The 15,760-nt window shown below is 40.0% G+C and overlaps 1 protein-coding gene across 4 annotated transcripts in view; it reads left to right on the top strand.

The window, feature by feature from the left end:
* LOC111946865 (A-kinase anchor protein 9-like) overlaps window positions 1–15,383 on the top strand; it is a 31,952-nt gene extending 16,569 nt beyond the window's left edge. For 2 of the 4 annotated variants that reach the window (XM_023951921.1, XM_023951919.1), the window contains 29 exons: window positions 15–187; window positions 297–478; window positions 586–748; window positions 869–1,111; window positions 1,215–1,244; window positions 2,233–2,465; window positions 2,664–2,771; window positions 3,594–3,614; window positions 3,980–4,216; window positions 4,295–4,468; window positions 4,667–4,819; window positions 4,984–5,169; window positions 5,263–6,285; window positions 7,017–7,187; window positions 7,274–7,463; window positions 8,088–8,422; window positions 8,504–8,606; window positions 9,340–9,512; window positions 9,597–9,860; window positions 10,049–10,203; window positions 10,538–10,667; window positions 10,759–11,550; window positions 11,630–11,836; window positions 11,934–12,143; window positions 12,301–12,527; window positions 12,709–12,779; window positions 12,860–13,001; window positions 13,097–13,224; window positions 14,959–15,383. In XM_023951921.1, the coding sequence (XP_023807689.1) occupies window positions 15–187; window positions 297–478; window positions 586–748; window positions 869–1,111; window positions 1,215–1,244; window positions 2,233–2,465; window positions 2,664–2,771; window positions 3,594–3,614; window positions 3,980–4,216; window positions 4,295–4,468; window positions 4,667–4,819; window positions 4,984–5,169; window positions 5,263–6,285; window positions 7,017–7,187; window positions 7,274–7,463; window positions 8,088–8,422; window positions 8,504–8,606; window positions 9,340–9,512; window positions 9,597–9,860; window positions 10,049–10,203; window positions 10,538–10,667; window positions 10,759–11,550; window positions 11,630–11,836; window positions 11,934–12,143; window positions 12,301–12,527; window positions 12,709–12,779; window positions 12,860–13,001; window positions 13,097–13,224; window positions 14,959–14,990 (6,256 nt within the window). In that variant the 3' untranslated portion in view covers window positions 14,991–15,383. The remainder of the gene's footprint in view (window positions 1–14; window positions 188–296; window positions 479–585; window positions 749–868; window positions 1,112–1,214; window positions 1,245–2,232; window positions 2,466–2,663; window positions 2,772–3,593; window positions 3,615–3,979; window positions 4,217–4,294; window positions 4,469–4,666; window positions 4,820–4,983; window positions 5,170–5,262; window positions 6,286–7,016; window positions 7,188–7,273; window positions 7,464–8,087; window positions 8,423–8,503; window positions 8,607–9,339; window positions 9,513–9,596; window positions 9,861–10,048; window positions 10,204–10,537; window positions 10,668–10,758; window positions 11,551–11,629; window positions 11,837–11,933; window positions 12,144–12,300; window positions 12,528–12,708; window positions 12,780–12,859; window positions 13,002–13,096; window positions 13,225–14,958) is intronic. The other 2 variants (XM_023951920.1, XM_023951922.1) reach the window with 2 other exon arrangements.
* Window positions 15,384–15,760: the final 377 nt, after the last annotated feature.

A 15,760-nucleotide genomic window follows, 5' to 3' on the forward strand; every position in this document is an offset into this window, starting at 1 on the left:
TCTTTTTTCACCAGATTCAAACTTCATCATACAAATGAAAAGTTGGCTAAAGTCCTGGTTGAGATGTTTCGTGGCATTAGAGCAACAGAAGAACAGATCGGACAAAAGATCAATGTTAGAACTAAATCATCTGAGCAGGCGACCCAACAGAGGAGCTCAACAGAGAACAAAGATGCTCAAGAGTCAGGTATAATGTGTTACATTAACTCTCTGATGTGCTGGTTTTTAATGAGGGAATGATTGGATTTTTAATTTCAGTTGTAAAGTCATATTAATGATTTTGGTCTGTGTCTCAGGTATTTCAGTAGCAGATTTAACATCTGATGACTTGGAGATGACCCAACTCCTCTGTGAGAGTCTGCTGGTCTCCGACTCTCAGATCAATCCTGTAGGAGAAGAATCAGTTTTGAATGCTTGCTGCAGATTACGTCAGGCAGTGGACATGCTGCTTGACCTTCTCAACCAAGCAAATACTCAGGTAAAATAAAATGTTTGTTTGTAGGTTCATATTTCCAAGATGAAATCTTTCTTTTTCCAGCACCGAACATGCTAACTTTGTTGTGATTTTGCCTTTTTGTTTCTCAGCTTGAAGAGACTAGAAATGTCCATCTTTCTCTGGAGGAGAAGTTTTCCAAAGGTAAAGAAGACTCTGTCCAACTGTTGGAACAGCACAAGCTCCTTTTGGAGCAGCTTGATGAGGAGGCCAAGATGAAGAGTCAACTCCAGTTGGAGCTCCACAAGGCCGAGGGTAATTATGTCGTTTATAAAAGCTATCCTTGTTGCATTTATCACAGGCTCTGCTTAAGTCTTAATCAAAGTCACAAATTTGTTCTTCACAAAAGCGTATTCTGCCCATGTCTGTGTTCAGGGCTTCTGGAAGGATACGTGGCTGAAAAAGCTGTTCTAGAAGAGTCTCTCCAGCAGAAGGAGAATCAAGAAGAAAGGCTTGTGGAGGAGCTGGAGGACCTGAAAACACAGCTTCAGCAGATGCAAGGCTTTGCTGCAGAGGTGCAAAGCCTCAGATTGAAGCATCAGGAACTCGTGGAAGAGAATGCAATTCTCCTTCGCCAGAAGGAGCATCTTTCAGCTGGACTTGGGGAACGGGAAAAGGGTGAGCACAAAATGTTTGAAATAATTTAAATGTTTTTCTAGAAATATTTAAGTTTTACACTTCTCTGTAAAATCTCTGCTTAGAGATGTTTTTTTCTCCGTAGACCATTGCTTCATTATAAATCCTGACAAAGGTTTGTGAGTTAAAAAAAGAGGATGTTTGTGTATTTTTGTATTTTGCAGTGGTGTGTGACGTTTCTAAAGCTGCTGTTATGTGAAACGTTTTGGTTTGCGGCTTTTATTTTCTTCAGATCTTGTTTGTGTGCAGTTTTCTGAAGACACTTTGAGTATCTCACAGATCTAAATAAACTATTTAATGAACATTGTATTGCAATGACATACTTTTCATTTCTTTACAGAGAAAAGAAATGCTTCTAAATACGTTTTTATCTAAATTACCGTCAATTTTTCACACTGTTCTTTCAGAGTTAGCTAGTCTCATCTGCCTCCTTGAACTCCTTGAAAACAGTCACAGCCAATTTCAACTCGTCCTTGAAGCAGTAGCCCCCACGTCAACCTTTTTAGACATTTTAGAAACGAGTTAGAAAGTATCACAGAAGGATTGCACGACAGTTGTGCTACGAGGTTACAACAGCTTAAAACGTAATTTAGCCAACCGCAATCAAGAAATCGCACACACATCGCACAGTTTTTAGAAAATACTGGGAGCTGCATATTATTGATTTTATCAAAAGGAGCCTGTGGAAATTTGAATGCGGGCCGGACTTTGGACATTCCTCTGTTAAAAAGTCTGTTAGAGATCAGAGGTATAGCAGCTCTTGTGTGTGCAGATTTAAGACTTAAATAAAATGCAGTTGTAATAATTTTTCTGTAGTTGCTACACTTTTACTGCAGATTGTTGCTCACAAATTTCTGTTTGTTTTCAAGAAACGCGTGTTTTAGCATATTTGCTTTATAAGTATAAGAAACCAATATATTGGTATTTTATCAAGAGGAAAGAGGATTCTGTATTTATTTTTTTGGTTTAACCTTTGTGCTGTGTCGTTTTCTTCTTCTAAGTCCAGCTTGCTTATGTTTTTGCTCTTTGACCTTGTTAAATCTGTCATCTTTAAAAAGTTGACCTTTAAACGTCTTTTGAAACAGTGTTCTATTTTTCATAAGCTTTGTTGGCAGAGACGGAGCGTTTGACCCAAGATAGGCTGGATTTGCAGCGGCAGGCAGAAAAAGACCACAAGACTCTGACAGTGCGCCTCAGAAACGTGGAGAGAGAACTTGAGGAGCAGGAAACCATGGTCCTGGAAACAGAGATGCACAACAAGACCCACACCGAAGACCTGAACCAGCGTGTCCAAGCACTTGAGAAACAGCTAAAACACAACAGGCAATTCATAGAAGTGGGTTTTTTGTCCAAGTTTATTCATTATTTTACAAGTCAATTTATTGTTTATTTCCTACCTGCTGCTTTACCTGTTAGTTGCAGATCCAAACATGAATCGGCTTTTGTTGCATCTTGCATTTTTGTTTTTTAAAGGGAGTTTTATTTGCAGTTATTCTTATATGGCTACTGATGTAAATTCTTCTTCTGCCTCCAGGAGCAAGCTGTGGAGCGTGAACACGAGCGAGACGAGTTCCAACAAGAGATCCACAGGCTTGAGGCTCAACTCAGACAACCTACTAATGTGGATCACAGAGGAAGCAGGGTGAGGGCCGGAAGAGGACAAAGAAAACCTTGTGAAATGTTAAAATTTAAGATGTGCAACTGCAAAATGATCATTTCAGATAAACACAAACTGTTAAACATTTTATCAGCATTAAAAAAAAGCTGATTGAAAGAGAAAAGTGGAAAGAAAAATGTCAAAAAAGAATGTCAAAAGCAGCTGGACGCTGCTGATCGTCTGAATTTATTGATCATTGAGAAGAACAGCCGTGAGGATTTGGGTGCATTTCATGGTCACTGAACATGGAAATCTTATTCTGAACTTGTTGCCGAAATGTATTGAGTGTGAGACCACCTGGTTGACGGGGAATATGAGGCCAAAATAGTCTTTAATATTCTGGTTGAAATCCTTCAAATTATGAATTATAACAAATTTTAAATTAGTTTCTACAAGTCACTGTTTTTATGTTGGCCAGTCACATTTCCAGACCATAGCTCATTGACTTGGCAAACGGTCTAAATAAATGTGTAAAAACCTGCTAAAGTAGTAAAACTTTAGCCGAGCTGTGAATTGGATCTGAATTCCTCCACAATAATAAAAGGCGCTGGTGTTTATTAATTAAAAAATAAGTCATAAATATTAAGTTTTTGTGGATTACATGATGTTACAGGAATTCCAGATACAAAACAAAGATGTCTTCAGTATGTGACTTAGCTGGTTTGAGACTGTTTGGAACTTGCATCTATAGTTATAGATACTTGTAGTTTAGTGGACTGCCTATAAGGGTTTATTCATGAATGCTTGCTTGTCATTGTCGCTGACTGTTGCTATGTGTTTGTCTCTGTCCTGGATGGATTGCTGTAGTTTGACGACTTGGTTCTGCAGGTATGAATTCTAAATTTAGCTGATTTCTTGTAGGTCCTTTGGCGCTAATTCTTGACTTGTCCCACGTTTTCTTTTGTGCAATAGTTTGTAGGTTTTTTATTTACTTTTTCTGCATGCATCAATCTTATAGCTTCAATCTATTTTCTAATATTTAATCACTTTTTGCTCCTTTTGTTTCTTCAGCTGCATGCCATTTCTCCCTGGATTGGCTTCACATTAGTCTTTAATATGTGTTCCTCCTTTTTTGTACAGACTAGTAGATTTATTTATTTGGTTTCCAAAACTTTGCTTTGCTGCCTAAATCTTCTTTTAGCCTGGTTTTCTGTTGTATTTAACTTTTTTTTTTTCTTTTTCCATTTCTGCAGTTGGAGACTCTTCATGCCATCATCAAGGACAAAACCGAGGATTATGATAGTCTCATGGCAGCCAATCAGCAAGCCCAGCGCGATCTTACAGAGCGCAATGAGGAGATAGACAAGCTAGCGGGGCGCATCAGAGAGTTGGAACAAGCTCTCCTCAACAGCACTGAGAGTGTTAGAACTTTCCAGCAGCTGGAGCAAGAGCTGCACAAAGCGAAGCAAAGAGAGCAAGAGCTCACACAAGTAAGAAGGAATGAAAAAATGTTCCTCTAACTTCCTGGTTCATTCCGCACGCTGATATTTTCCTCCTCTTCCCGTCAGGATAAGCTTATATTAGAGCAGCAGCAGCTGTCCAGCAGGCTTCAAATCTCTGCCCTGCAATCCAAGCTGGATGAGACACGACACTGTTACCATGACAACGCACACGACCCCACCCACGAGCTTAGGGATGCCTTGGACACGGCTCAGCAGAAACTACACAGCAAAGAACAGGAGGTCAGAATTTGTGTAAAAGCAGCTGATGATGCTGTATAAAAACTCATGTGTGATTAGAGTGCCACCTTTTGGTACAAGTAAGCACAGTGTCCAGAATTTAGGAACCAGAACTCTTTACTGTGTTTTGTTTAGACCGCTTTACAGTTTTCAATTGGAGAAATGTCTGTCTAAACAAATATTCGATATGTATCTTTTCAGGCTGAAATTTTGCTTGACCAGTTGGAGACTGTGCAGAAAGACCTGACTATAAAAGAGGTTGAACTGAAGCACCTGACACTGCAGCTGGAGCTACTGACGGAAAGGAACACCGCGCATGTTCAGGAGCTCCAGGAGCAGATTTCTTACCTGCAGGTAAAAACCCTGCAATTCAAATCAAATCAGTCTGAAATACACAATGCAAATGTAGTTAGTCTCAGGTCAAATTAACATACCTCTTTTTCTGAAATGAGCCAATAACTTTAAGGAAAAAAACATTGTTTTCTTCTAAGTAAATCTGTATGTAAAACTGTCTTCAGGAAAAGGCTTCCACCCTCACTATAAATGTGGAGGAGGAGGAGGAATGCATCCAAATGGAAGAAACAGAGGAAGAGACTCTTCCCTCAGCTCTTCTGAATGAAAAAAACCAGGAGATTGACCACCTGAGCAGTGAGATCCAAAGACTGGAACAGGACCTGGAGAGTGCAAGAGATGACAAAATCAGTGTAAGATCACACTGAATGGCCGGGGATTTAGTTGCATGTTTTTGATCTCAAATAAACCTGCACATTTTTTGTCGTCTTATTTTATTACAAAAGGCTCTAGAGGGTGAAGTTGAAGACCTACGCTCTCAAGTTGAGCGTCTTCAGTCTGAAGTTGCAAGAGTCCGCCACGACAAACAGGAGGAAGAGGAGCGCCTTCATGAAGTCATCAGTACACTTCAAGCAGAGCTTGCCACATTAGGCCCCAACCTGCATGAAGTCAGTGACTCTCAGGATGGAGACAGCTTCAACCCCTCGCCTGCACCCAGCCCAGAACCTCGCTGTGTTATCCAAGAACAAGAGATGGGAGGGAAGCCCAGCAGCTTGAAGCACGAGCTCAACCAGACTCATTCTGGGTCCTCACATTCGCTTCGATCTCGCCTTAAAAGCCTTCAGAGTCAGCTTGAGACTGCTGCAGCGGAGAAGGAGAGTCTGGAGAGAATTCTTCTTACCCAGGAGGAAGAGTTCAGAGGACAAGGAGAAGAATTTGGAAAGAGGCTCAAAGCGGAGAGGAAAAAGCTTGATGAAATCCAAGATCTTCTTAAACAGAAAGAAGCTGAACTTGAGGAGGTGAAAGCTCAAGCTGAGGAGGAGAAGGAGGCAAGGAAACTTGCAGAGAAGGAGAGAGACCGTTGGAAAGCCCAAGCTGAAGATGTAAGCCCCTCACATGAAAAGATGGCCCACCTTCAATCCCTGGTTTTGGAATTGCAAAATACCAAACAGGACAGCGGAAAAGAGATTGAGATGTTAAAAACCAAAGAGAAGGAAATGAAAACAGAAATGGAGGTCCTTCAAGAAGCTGGGCACACTCTTGAGAGGCAAGTTCAGGAGATGAGGGCAGAGCTGGTGGACATGGAGAAGCTGGTCGCTGAGGGGCGGTCACAGATTAAATCCCTTGAGACTGTAAAAGGAGAGCTCTCTGCTGAGTGTGAGCTGCTTAGAAAGAGAGAAGATCAGCTGAGGGAGGAAATTGTAAAGTTGGATTCTGAATCGGCTTCAATGAAAGCTCTTATCCAGGACCTGACCATGAAGCTTCAAGATCAAGAAGCAAGACAAGAAAAGGATCAAAAGCCAGTCTTGGTGAGACTTTTTCCAATTTTTAAAGGCGCAAACAAAATTGTTACAACCATCTTCATGTCACTTTGCAGCTTAATTTTTTAACATTTTATAATAATTTGGGTTTGACATCTTAAGTGTAAATGCATAATTAGTTAAACCACAGAAAGTAAAGTTTTTCTTCAGGCCTTTTTACTTTAAATTCCATAAAGGACTAAAAAAAATAGTTTAATTTATTCAGAAACTTCCAGTCAGTAAATAGTTCTTACTAATTTCCCTGTAGCATGCAGCTTAGTGAGCGACTGCATGCAGGACCACATCTGGTTGTGCTTAGGAGGCGTTGCTGATGACGTGTGGTGAAAACTCAGCAACTGCAGAGTCTTACTTGTAGAGAGGAAGTGACATGAAAATGGGGAAGGAGAGAATCTCTGGTAGCTGTTGGATTTTAAAGCTGTGCTGTGTTTTCGTTTTGTTGAAGTCTTCTGCTCAAAGAGGATGGGGTAAGAAGCAGAGTTGGTTTTTGAAAAGAAATGTCAGGAGTTTGGGTTGTAGCGTGTCTGAATTCTACTTGTCTACCAGCCGTTTTTTTGCTTTTGGCAAATGTGGACGTTGTGGTTGAAGCGCACTCGTATGCTTTGTGCGCTAGTTTGAAATGTGAAACTGGTGTCTATTCAATGTTTTTAGAAAAGATGGCATATTAAAGATGCGTAGACTACTCTAATGATGCTGTAATAGTACTGCTTGTTTTCCCACAGACTCATGCTGATGGGACCCGAGCTAAAGCAGATGCTGCTTTGAGGCAAAAAGAGTTTGAGTTCGATGGCTTAAAGAAAGAGAATCAAGCACTCAGATCAGAGTTAACTGCAGTGAAACAAGGACTGAGTACCAGCTCAGACAAGGCTCACAAACTCCACGAAGAAGGACAGGTGAGAACTAAAGCTAAAACTCAGAATAGGAGATGATATTTCTGTAGATATAAACTTCTAGTGATGTTCTTCCACTTTGTTTTAAGATTAAAGACAGGGCTCTCTTTGATCTGGAGACCGACAATCGGAGACTCAACGCAGAACTCCAGCGTCTTCAGAAAGACCTGACCGTACAGGAAGAAGAAGTAGCCTATCAGAAGAGAGAACTACAGCTGCTGCGACAACATTGTCATGAACAGAACATATTTTCTCATCACCAAGAATACTCACAGAAAAGTCAGTGTTTATTTTCTGAGTCTACATTATTTGAACATTTTTCACTATGCTTTTCTGTCTTATTTATCTCAAATTCCATAATAAACGTTGAGTGGGTCGATTAGATCTTTATTTTGTGATATTTAAGACACACTCCATTCATCGTCTGATTGTAAAAGAATTCCCAGTGGTCTTTTAGTTATTACCGGTACACCGTTTCTAGCCAAAATAAAAATAAAAACTGTCTGTTTAGAACATAGTTTCTGCAAAGTAGCAGTAGTTCAGTAGAAATTCGCCTCTGGGATTTGGGTGGGACCGTTGCTGCAGAGTCTCCCCGCCCCACTTCCCCTCCCTGTTGCTGAGAGCCTGGAGCAGGAAGCTTGTGGCCTGCCCTACATATTTTCTATGTCACAAATAGGCTCTTTTTCAAACTGCATTTTTTAATTTCACAATGTTTTTGATAAAGAAATCCTCAAAAATTCCATTTTAAACTTAAATGTCTTTATATATGTACTCAATTATCAGAAAGAAACCACAAGAAGATGTTAAAAACACCAAAGACTCAATAAATTGGGTGAAATAAACCTTTCTTGAAAATGAAGTTGCAGTAAGAACCCACATTAATCATTTTGCTTTCAATGTCAGATATTTCTCACGCAGCTTTCAAGGATACTTTGGCTGCGTCTCGGAATGAAGCGTTTTTGAGTTCTCCAGAAGTCTTGCGGAGACTCGAATGCTCTGAGGACAGAATCCCAGAACGGTTCCACACCTCTGTCCTTGATTGTCATCTGTCTGGGCTCAGCGGTCTAAACAGCAGTGGTCTGGATCCCCATAAGGTCAAAATCTCTCCAAGAGTTGTAATGGAGCCTCTGCAATCCAGAACCATCACACCTGATCAGTCTACACAGAGAACCCACTCCCCCGGCTCTTTGTCAATATCTGACAACTTCTCATTGGTTGACTCAATTGATGCTGAACAGGTATGCTGTGCAAACATGTTCTTTTTGAAGAAACGCCTTATTTTTTTCATAAAATCCTCACAAGTAATTATTTTTTCTTAGGTGCATGAGTTGGAGGGAATAGACCAGACAGCACCTCCATCTCCACTTGGTTCCACCTCATCCATGTCTGCACAGGAATGGGCCAGTGACGGCTACGGCAGCAGTAAGTCGTATTTCTGCACTCTTAACATCTGCATTTCTGAAAGATGAACATTTAATATCACTTATCTGTGGTGTGAGAAAAATAATCATTTACCGTAGCTTTTATTTTAAAAAAAACGCTTCACGGATAATCAAGTAACACTTTTTTTATTTCTTAGAATGATGCACTTTAAACTGTTTTAATGGAATGTATTGTTTTGTGAGGCGATTACAATGTTCGATCTTTATTTAAAGAAAAAAGAAAGAAAAATGGTCGTCTTTGAGATAGTTGAATAATTAATGTGTGGAAATAAATAATCTTTCAGCTGAGAACATTTTCTCCATCTTTTGTTTTTTTTGTATTTTATTTGATGTATTTCTGTATTTCAAGCATAAAAAATGATGGAATAATGCAAGATAAAAAAATAAAAAACCCTTATTTCAGATTTTAAGTAATACTGCCCAAATTCAAACATCCTTATATTTGGAGTTTGAACACCCAATAATCTTTAAGCCCCGTCATCTTCATATTGTGAAACAAAAGTTTCTCTATGCATTTTCTTAAAATGTATGAATATTTGAAGATTGTTTGAGCTCATTGCCTAACCTGTTCCAAAGTTTAGTGCCGCACAACAACGCCTCAAAAGTTCACTTTGTGGTTCTTATCAGTTGGATTTGGAAGTTCCTACATCCACTCCGCTTGTAGCCTCCTTTGTGTTTGTGTAACTTGTAACTCTTGTGTTCTTGTGGTTCAGATGTGAGTTCAGAACTGGGTGCCAGGCTGAGAGTGGAGCTTGAACAGACCGAAAGACTCGATGCTCAGTTTGTTGAGTATCTGCGCTGTAGAGGAATGAATCCCACGGTGAACACTGATAGTGCCGCTGGCAGTATGAGCTACACTGAGGATTTGTTGTCACCAGAGCTACAGGTACGGTCTGCACATGATTCGTAGTACCTTTTTTTTTTTTAAGATATTTTGAAATATTTTTCACTTGGTTTTAAATTCTTTCAGGGTCTATTGAAGAAGGTCTATCACGAAAGCTGTAAAATTCTCACTTTAAGCCAGCGCCGTGTCAGCGCTTCAATCAAACCACAGGTTTTGGCCTATTCGTGCAGTCAAACTCAGTCTAAAGACAACTCGGGTCCTGTCGACTGTGAGAATGAATCACAGCTGCCTCATCCTCCCATGAGCTGGCAGCAGGAGAAAAGAGCGCTGCAGGAGACTGTGATTGCTCTCAGAGAGCTGCTCTGTCGAATGGCACAGAGGCACTCACAAGTGAGTTCTACTGGTTTATAGTGAAAATTTGATTTTTATGAGTTTTTCTGGTTCTTAAGCAAAAATTTAAGGAGGTCCCAGTGAAAGGTCTCATTTTTATTACCGGTGTGTTTAGGTTCTGAGTAAAAAAGTGCCACCTTTGCTGTTCTGCTGAATTTATGTTTTAATCTTTATTCTTGTTCGCTTAGATGGATTTTTGTGAAGATAACTGGCGGACGGCTCAGCTACAAATTGATGGAACAGTTGATGTTCAAATGAGAACAGAGCTGGAGGAGAAGCAGAAGCAGCTACAATGTGCCCATGATGCTCTGAAGGAGCACAAGAGCAACATACTTTCTCTCAGGTAAGTGATGCCATCTGTAAAACAAGGAAACTTTTGACTAATGTTAAATTTCTTTCCATATATAACACATTTAGGCAACAAATAACTGCATCAGACTTGGTGTCATGTAATCTAATTATGGAAACTTGAAGTTTGCAACCTCTGGTAATGAAGAAAATCATCAAAGCTTTATATCTCTTAACTTGATTAAATCTCAGACATTTGCTCTCACCAGAATATTTTATTCAGCAGACGGATAACGGTTTGTTTTCATCAAAAGCTGAGCCGTTTGTTTTTTTTATGTGGAAATTTGCTGCCTTAGTTATATAAATCTTTTTTTTTCTTTTTGTTGCAGGCTTACTATAGAAGAAAACGATGAGGCCTTACAAAGAGAAAAGTCCAGAGTCCAGGAGCTCCAGTGTGAACTGGAACAAGAAAAGGCTCTAAATCTCTGCAAAGAAAAAGATAAGGAAGAACAGAGAGAAGTTAGTGCTTTGTTTGTAAAGAAATTAAATGTTTTGGCTCTTTTTGGGGAAAAGGCTTTTGCTTAAAAAATGTACTGTTTTTACATTCTAGGCTTTGCAAGTGTCTTCTGAGGAGCTGAAGGCAGAGGTGTTGTCTCTAAAGAGTCAGGTGAAACAGGAAATGGTGACCTGCAGTAACCTCAGGCAAGAACTCCAGATTGAACAGTCCCGCAGCGCGCTGCTGGAAAAACGCCTAGAAGACACCTTGAAGATGCTTGAAGATGGACGCCAGCATTCTGTCCAACAACAAGAGCTCAACCTGAAGGAGAAAAACCACCTGGGGCAACTCCTGGATGAAGCAGAGTCACGACTGGCTGACATGCACTCAAAGCTCGCGGATTGTCACAGGAAAATCGATGACGAGAGAGAACGTTGCTCTCAAGAGATGAATCAGCTCTGCAGAAGACACGAAGCTGATGCAGCCAGAGACAGGAAGTTCATCTCTGATTTACGCTCCCAGTTGGAGCAGGAGAGAAGGCAAGGTGAAGGCTTAGCAGACGCTGCAGAGAAACTGAGGACTGAGCTGCTGGAAAGCAGAAGGAAATGGGAAGAAGAGGATAAAACTAAGAGAGAAGAGTTTCAGAGGGAGCAGGAAGCTGCTGCAAAGCTCAGGGTTTTGATTCGGACTTTAAAGGAACAAAAACGTGAAATCAGTTGGGCTTTAGAGGCTGAGCAGGAGCGACGCAGACAGCAGGAGAAGGAAGTGGCTGAGCTGAAGGAGAGGCTCCAACTGCTGAAAATCAAGGAGAAGGAGATGGAGGAGCAGTGGGAGAGGGAAAGGAGAAAGACCAGGCAAGAGCAGATGGACCGAGAGAGGAGACAAGAGAAGACCAAAAACAAACTGGTGAGAGAACCTCAGCTATCTTTTTTTTTATATATATATATTTTACAAACATGACAATTTCTTATATTTCTCACTTAAGTTGGAGTTGCAGTCACTGAGGCAGCAGGACCATCAGCGTGTGCAGGAGCTCCAGCAAACTTTGGCACATCTTGAAAAAGACAAAAAAGAAATGGCTGCTCAAAGGCTTATCATAGAAACTTCAGGGCAGCAACAACAATCTGCTTCAGCTCATCTGCACTCTGAAACTGAAGGGACTCATTCAAGCATCTCACAAAAACCCCAACAGGTATTTCAAAAATTCTCACCACTAGAAACACTAATAGTTTGTCTTTGTTTATACCATTATATATAGCAACTTGAAATGTTTACATTTGTCTTAACAGATCTCCGCATCATCATCTAACCTGCTGGAGAAGTTACTGAAGGAGAACTCTGAACTGAATGAGCGCATAACCTCCCTCAGTCAGGAAAGGTCCACCTACAAACATAGACTGTCCACCTTGGAGAAACAGCTTCGTCGCACAGAAAGCGATCTCTCTGCTGCGAACACCGAAAGGGAGAACCGGCCAATCGGTGACCCGAGCTGCAGCAGGGTCAGTAAACGCATGCATGAACCCTCAGACAAACTTGAAAAATGTTGTTAAATTATATTTTCTATGGTTTAAATATTTGGAAGTCTAAAGAGCGTGTGGTTAGGTATTTTTTGAGGAGAAAAAAAAATAGTGACCAGTTGTATTTGTTGCTTTGCAGTTGCAGCGTTACTATGAGCGTTATCTGCGCGCTGAGAGCTTCAGGAAAGCTCTCGTTTACCAGAAGCGTTACCTGTTACTGTTGTTGGGAGGATTCCAGGAGTGCGAACAGGCCACTCTGTGTCTAATTGCTCGCATGGGAGCGCGACCTTCAACCCCCCTTTCAGCCCCCCGCAGACCCATTAGACGATTCAGAGCTGCTGTTCAAGTCATCATTGCACTCTCAAGGTCAAGATTGTTTACTGGAATACATATTTAACCCCATAAGAACCCAGTGGATATACCACATAACACATTTCTAACGTTTTTTTTTTCTCTTTCTTACACTGATGTCACCATGGGTTCTTTTGGGTTAACAACTTTTTTATCACATTTACAAAATGAACACAGAGCTTTTCTTTATTTTCAGAATGAAGTTCTTGACCAGGAAATGGCAAAAGGCGATCCGAAGGCCATCATTGTCTGCAACTGGACATGCTGGTTAGTTCTCTATACACAGGTTATATTAAACCTCTAATTGTGATTAAGAGACTTTTTTCTTTTTTTCTTGTGTCTTAAAGGACCTAAAGTGGATGTCTTAAGGCAGCAACAGCCAATATCTAAATCTGACTTGATCCAGAACAGAGCAAGTAATGCCGTCCAAAGAGCCACTGTTTCAGCTCTGGTGCCTCCAAGTAAATCACCCTTCAGGTTGCACAACAGGTTAGAATTTTGTTTTCTTAAGAGTACTGTGAGTGACTCAACGAGTTATATATCCACTTGAGTAAAATTAGATATACTCTCATCTTCCCTGCCAGGTCCCACTCCAGTTCCACCATGGCCTCAGTGCATTTGGATGGAACATCTCAGGATCCAGAGCAATCGCTGACAGAATACATCCACCATCTAGAGAAAGTCCAGCAACGGTTGGTGGGAGCCAAGCAAAGTGAGCAATGCTAAGTTCAAAAAAAGAAAAAGCGAAAGTTTGCAGGACAGGAGAATTTCTTTTTGGAATTTTACACGTTTACTTATTCGGTGGACAAAGGCCGTTGGTAGATAAAATATGGTTTACAGGTCAAGGGATCAGCTCACCGTCTCCTCCTGTTAGTTTATTTGTTGCCGAAAAAAGATGGAAACAAAAAATACCCACAGAAATGGTGATGGTTTATTAGCATTTCCTTTGCTAGCTGCACTGCCGCAAAACTGAATCTTAGTGGGTTCTGAACACCTGTGTACACCTCAAATCAGGAAAAGTTCTGAATGAAACAAATAAAAATTATGAAAGAAACTCATTTTTTTACATTTTTTCTGTTTACTTTACAGTTCCCAGAATGTTTTCATTCCAACAGCAATGCAGACCTGTTAAATTTTGGATTTTGTTGGTCAAATTCTTTACATGCCCTCTTCCTGGAACTCTGTAGGATAAAGTGTGGACTGATATTGGTACAAAGATTTCACCTTTTTCTGATTTGGGGTTTAGATTGGAATGGTCACATTTACCATCACTCTGGAAAACTCCTATAGAAACATCAGACTACACTACATTGATCCAAATGAACAAAAATAAAAGCCGTTTTAATGAAAAAGCTGATAATGACAGCTACAAAAAAATTAATTTATATTCATTTATCAAACAAAAACAATGTGTAGTCTGATACTGGCCTTACCATTGATAATCTGGCAATTTTGGGACCTTGGTAATTATTTTTCAAATTCAACCAAATTTGTGTTTTACCATCTTCTAACCTAGTAAGCAAGACTAATTTAGTCCCGCCCACTAAAGAGGGAAGGAGGACACAGTCAGCCTGTTCCCCTGACATGATTGGCTATCGGCAGCGCTGGCTGCAGGAGAATGGGACATGGCTGTACCTGAGCTGCTTGTCACCCCTTTACCTATATGGTCCAGGTGAGTGTGAGTGCAACACTCACCCACCAAATGACAAAACTGACTAATGCATCTGAAGACTGGCTTTTAGTCCAACTGCATTCACCGAACACGTTAAGCAGCTCTGCTGACTAAACAGTTTGCTTTTGTTCAGTGGGTGTGCATTTTTTCATTCGAACTTTTAAAATACTTTTTTTTTTGTATAGACCCACCCACTCGCCGTTTTTAGCTAAAATAAAAAAAATAAACTGTTGTTTTCTAGGAAATAGTTTCTGCAGAGCAGCAGGAGTTCATGTGAAATTTCCCCACGGAGTTGTGGGCAGGACAGAGTACCGTAAACCCAATCCTACTTCCCATCATCTCTTTGTTTACACCCTCCCGCTAGCTTACAGCCCCTCACACCCCCAACCCAACATTTCCGGTCATGAGAAAAAGGCCACAAGAACATGTTAAAAACACAAATTTTCTTTCTGAATGGGTCTTTCAAAGTCATTCGCGCTGTTTTGAAGTAGTCAACTTATTTAAATCTTACAAATCACATGGCAAATTTAGTGATTCATCAAGCTAGAAAACTGAAAATAATTATTATATGTCATAGAATAATTAAAGCAGTTAGTTAAGCTGACATTAAAAGAAGAAATTGGTATGCGCTTCCATTTTCACACTGATGAGCAGGTAAAAAATGGTTATAATTCTAGCTGTAGCTTTACTGGTAACAGGATGTAGCAGAAAACTGAAAATGATGGTTGCTTGTTTTACTAATTTTACTTTTGTTTTTTTTTTGTATCTTGTTAGGTTCAGCTGTCCTCCAGACCCGGCCAAAGTAGTCTGATTACTCAGACTGAAGTCTGCCTGCCCTAATATTGTTCAATGTATCATGCCTTACTCCTGTGAAATACCAAAATATCACCCTTGTTCAATTTTGTTCAGATGTCATAACTTTAAACATGTTTTCTAAGGGATTATTTTTTATTATTATTTCATTATTAAACAGTTTACATATTTTTATTTGTCATGTCCACATAAGATGCTGTAATAGCAAATGTTTTCTGTGATTTTATTGTTTTTAAACTAATGTTTAGTACTATTCTAATAAGACTGACTGTATAAATGTAAACATGTGTCCCCCCCCCCCCCCATACTGGAAAACACTCGACATGTATTGTTGAATAAAGATAAGTTGTGTTTTAGTTATTAAAGACCTTTTATTTGATTTCAAATCCAGGTCTTTATCAAAAGACGTTCATTTGTTTCAAGATTATTTTAAATGTGATGAATTGGCAAAGATTATTGATTTTTACCAACTAACACAGATTAGAGTAACTGGTTATTTCTAAGTAGCATGTATCTGTTGGAGAAAACCATTTTGGCCCTTCATAACAGTACCTTTATCTTAAACTACAATAAATTAGCCTTTGATATTGCTTAGGTGTGTAAATCTTTGTTGATAATTATGTAAACAGTTGCCCAACACAGCCAATGAGCATCAGCGTTTGTAGTGACGTTTTACCCCCTCCTTCAAGAATTGTTCGTTTACTATACCAGAAGATACCGCGGACGGGCGGAAAACACAACTACGTGTCACCGCAGGACTCCA

Source organism: Oryzias latipes, chromosome 22 (genome assembly GCF_002234675.1).
Source record: "Oryzias latipes chromosome 22, ASM223467v1".
Classification (NCBI taxonomy): domain Eukaryota; kingdom Metazoa; phylum Chordata; class Actinopteri; order Beloniformes; family Adrianichthyidae; genus Oryzias; species Oryzias latipes.